This window comes from Lolium perenne, chromosome 7 (genome assembly GCF_019359855.2).
Source record: "Lolium perenne isolate Kyuss_39 chromosome 7, Kyuss_2.0, whole genome shotgun sequence".
NCBI classification, from domain to species: Eukaryota; Viridiplantae; Streptophyta; class Magnoliopsida; order Poales; family Poaceae; genus Lolium; species Lolium perenne.
The window spans coordinates 177775287-177777833 of NC_067250.2; the positions used below are offsets into that span (position 1 = coordinate 177775287).

Sequence of the window (2547 nt, forward strand, 5' to 3'; positions counted from 1 at the left end):
ATATATTTTCTTTATCAGAAGAAAAAGAAGATGTTATTCCCATGTATTATTTGCCAATTTGTTTCATTATTACTGTATTAAATTGTATACCCGACAAACAAATTTGATCGCAGATGTTCAATTTGTCTTACAAATGAATGGAGCAGAGAGTCGTTTTTAGCCCGGATTGTTATATTTTCCATGCTCTCTTACTAGACGCCAGTCCCCGTGTACGTTCCTTGGTATAATTTCAATCCGTCTCCAGAAATTACAAATCTTAGTTTGATTCGGGCAATTTACATGTAATTCACTCGCAAAGTGGCAAATAGCGAACTACTAGCAAATTAAGCAAAGAACAAGACAAGCTTACACTAATTGTGGTCATTAATGATATGATCATGAGCAACGAGAAGCAGCTACGGCGTACTAAACGCACATCAGGGAAGAAGAAGGAAGGCTGCCACGGCAATCGTATCAACCTGAGCCCGTTGCGGTGACGGACCTTCCGTGCCTTAGCGGCACGGCCCTTGCTCTGAGCGGCCGCCTCATGACGACGGTGAACTCGAGCTTCTCGGTGAGGTCGACCTCCTCTCCGGCCACCTCCCGCCACTCGAACTCCCTGATCAGGTTGGCCACGAAGTACTCGAGGTGCAGCAGCGCGAGCGCCATGGCGGGGCAGACCCTCCTGCCGGCGCCGAACGGCATCATCTTGATCTCCTTGTTTCCCGTGAGGTCCACGTCCTCCCCCTCGCCGCCGGGCAGGAAGCGCTCCGGCCGGAACTCGGACGGCGCCGTCCATACCTCCTCGTCCAGCCCGATGTCGCCCACCGCGAAGTTGACCGGCGTGCCCGCCGGGACGCGGTACCCGTCCAGCGTGGTCTCCTCCGCCGCGGCGTGCGGCAGCACGTAGTGCCCCGGCGGGTGCCGCCTCAGCCCCTCCAGCACGACGGCCTTGAGGTACGGCATCCCCTGCAGGTCCTCCTCCCGCAGCTCGCCATCGACGGCGGTGGAGACCTCCTCCCTTAGCCTGTCCTGCATCGCCGGGTTCTTGACCAGGTTGGCGAGTATCCACTGCAGCGCGGTGGCAGTGGTGTCGGTCCCGGCGCTCAGGAACTCGGAGCAGAGGCTGACGATCTCTCCGTCGGTGAGACCCCTCCCGCCGTCCTCCGGGATGGCCAGCCTCACCAGGGAGTCCACGTAGCAGTCGCCGCCAGCGCCGGCGTCCCTCCTGGCGCGGATGAGCGGGACGAAGAGCTCCTCCTGCCGCCGCCGCAGCGAGACGAGCTTGCTCCACCGGCGGCGGAAGACGAGCTTGGTGAGCGGCGGGAGGAATGAGAAGACCTGGAAGCTGAGGAAGTTGGCCAACAGGTCCCGCTGCAGCGCCTCGATATCCCTGACGTGCGCGTCGCCTAGGCGGTCGCCGCCGAAGCACATGTACACGAGGAGGCAGAACATGGCGTACTGGAAGGGCTCCATGACGGCGACGGCGCCGCTGCCATCGCGGCCGGCGGAGCGGACGCGGGAGAGCAGGACGTCGAGCACCCAGCGCCGGGCGGGGGCGAAGGAGCGGAGGCGGGCCGGGTTGAGCACGCCGGTGGCCAGGGTGCGGCGGAGCGCGCGCCAGGTGGGACCGTAGGGCGCGGAGCTGACATTGCGGCCGCCGCTGGTGAGCACGGCGGCGGCGGGGGCACTGGCCCGCGGGCGGGAGGCGAAGGCGGCGCCGCGCTGGACGAGGGCGCGGTGTGCCGGGCCACGGGCCGCGACGAAGATCATCGGCCGCGCCCGACCCAGCGGCGCGAAGGAGAAGACCGGCCCGTAGGCCCGCGCGAGGCGCCGCAGCACGGGCTCCAGGTCGAAGTCGCGGCGGGCCAGGTGGAGCAGAGGGCCGAGCACTGGCATTGTTGCCGGGCCCGGAGGTAGCGGCGGCGGCGCGCCATGGGAATGGGACTCGGACGGGCTGCGGGCCCTGGCCCGCAGGAGCAGCGAGCTGACGAGGCACATGAGCGTGGTGAGCGAGTAGAAGAGCCAGTCCTCCATGACGGTGGCGGGACGGGCTGCGGCTGGTCGCTAGGATTCCGGTGAGGACGGTTCATTTGTACTGCAAGAAAAGGTCGGGAATGTTTGGGTACCGGTGGGAAGTTGGTGGGCCTAGATGGGAGGCACGCAGCTGAACAAGCATGCACTGGGGAAAAATAATCTGCAGCACCCTCAAAAATAATGTGCGGAGATATTATTGCGGCCGGTGGTGTGTGTTGAACTCATGAACACCGCCTAAAATTCGTGCGATGGCACTTGGCATGGAATAATCTGCTACTAGTAAGAAATACACGCGTTTTCTTAGTGAACGGGGCGAGTACAATGGTAAGAAACACAAGTGTTTTAACCTAGCAGTCCATACTTTTTTCAATAAAAAACAATTTTTTTTAAAACATTACGCCTGGCATCTATAATTTGGATGCACACTGCCGCAGACTTATCTAAAACATTCATCGATACATTTTTTTTTAAAAAGGACAACACTAAGGTAGAACCTATCTAGATGACTGATCATATAGACCTAAAAAATTG

The 2547-nt window shown here is 59.6% G+C and overlaps 1 protein-coding gene across 1 annotated transcript; it reads right to left on the reverse strand.

Annotated features, from left to right (window-relative positions):
• Positions 1-239: 239 nt before the first annotated feature.
• LOC127314799 (cytochrome P450 89A2) lies at positions 240-2077 on the reverse strand. Its single transcript, XM_051345326.2, has one exon. It carries the CDS (start codon positions 2014-2016, stop codon positions 454-456), a length of 1563 nt encoding a protein of 520 aa, XP_051201286.1. The 5' UTR covers positions 2017-2077; the 3' UTR covers positions 240-453.
• Between the last annotated feature and the right edge of the window lie 470 nt (positions 2078-2547).

Bases quoted from the DNA above. Each gene is read 5' to 3' on its own strand.
- LOC127314799 (XM_051345326.2), bottom strand. From the start codon at position 2,016: ATGGAGGACTGGCTCTTCTACTCGCTCACCACGCTCATGTGCCTCGTC.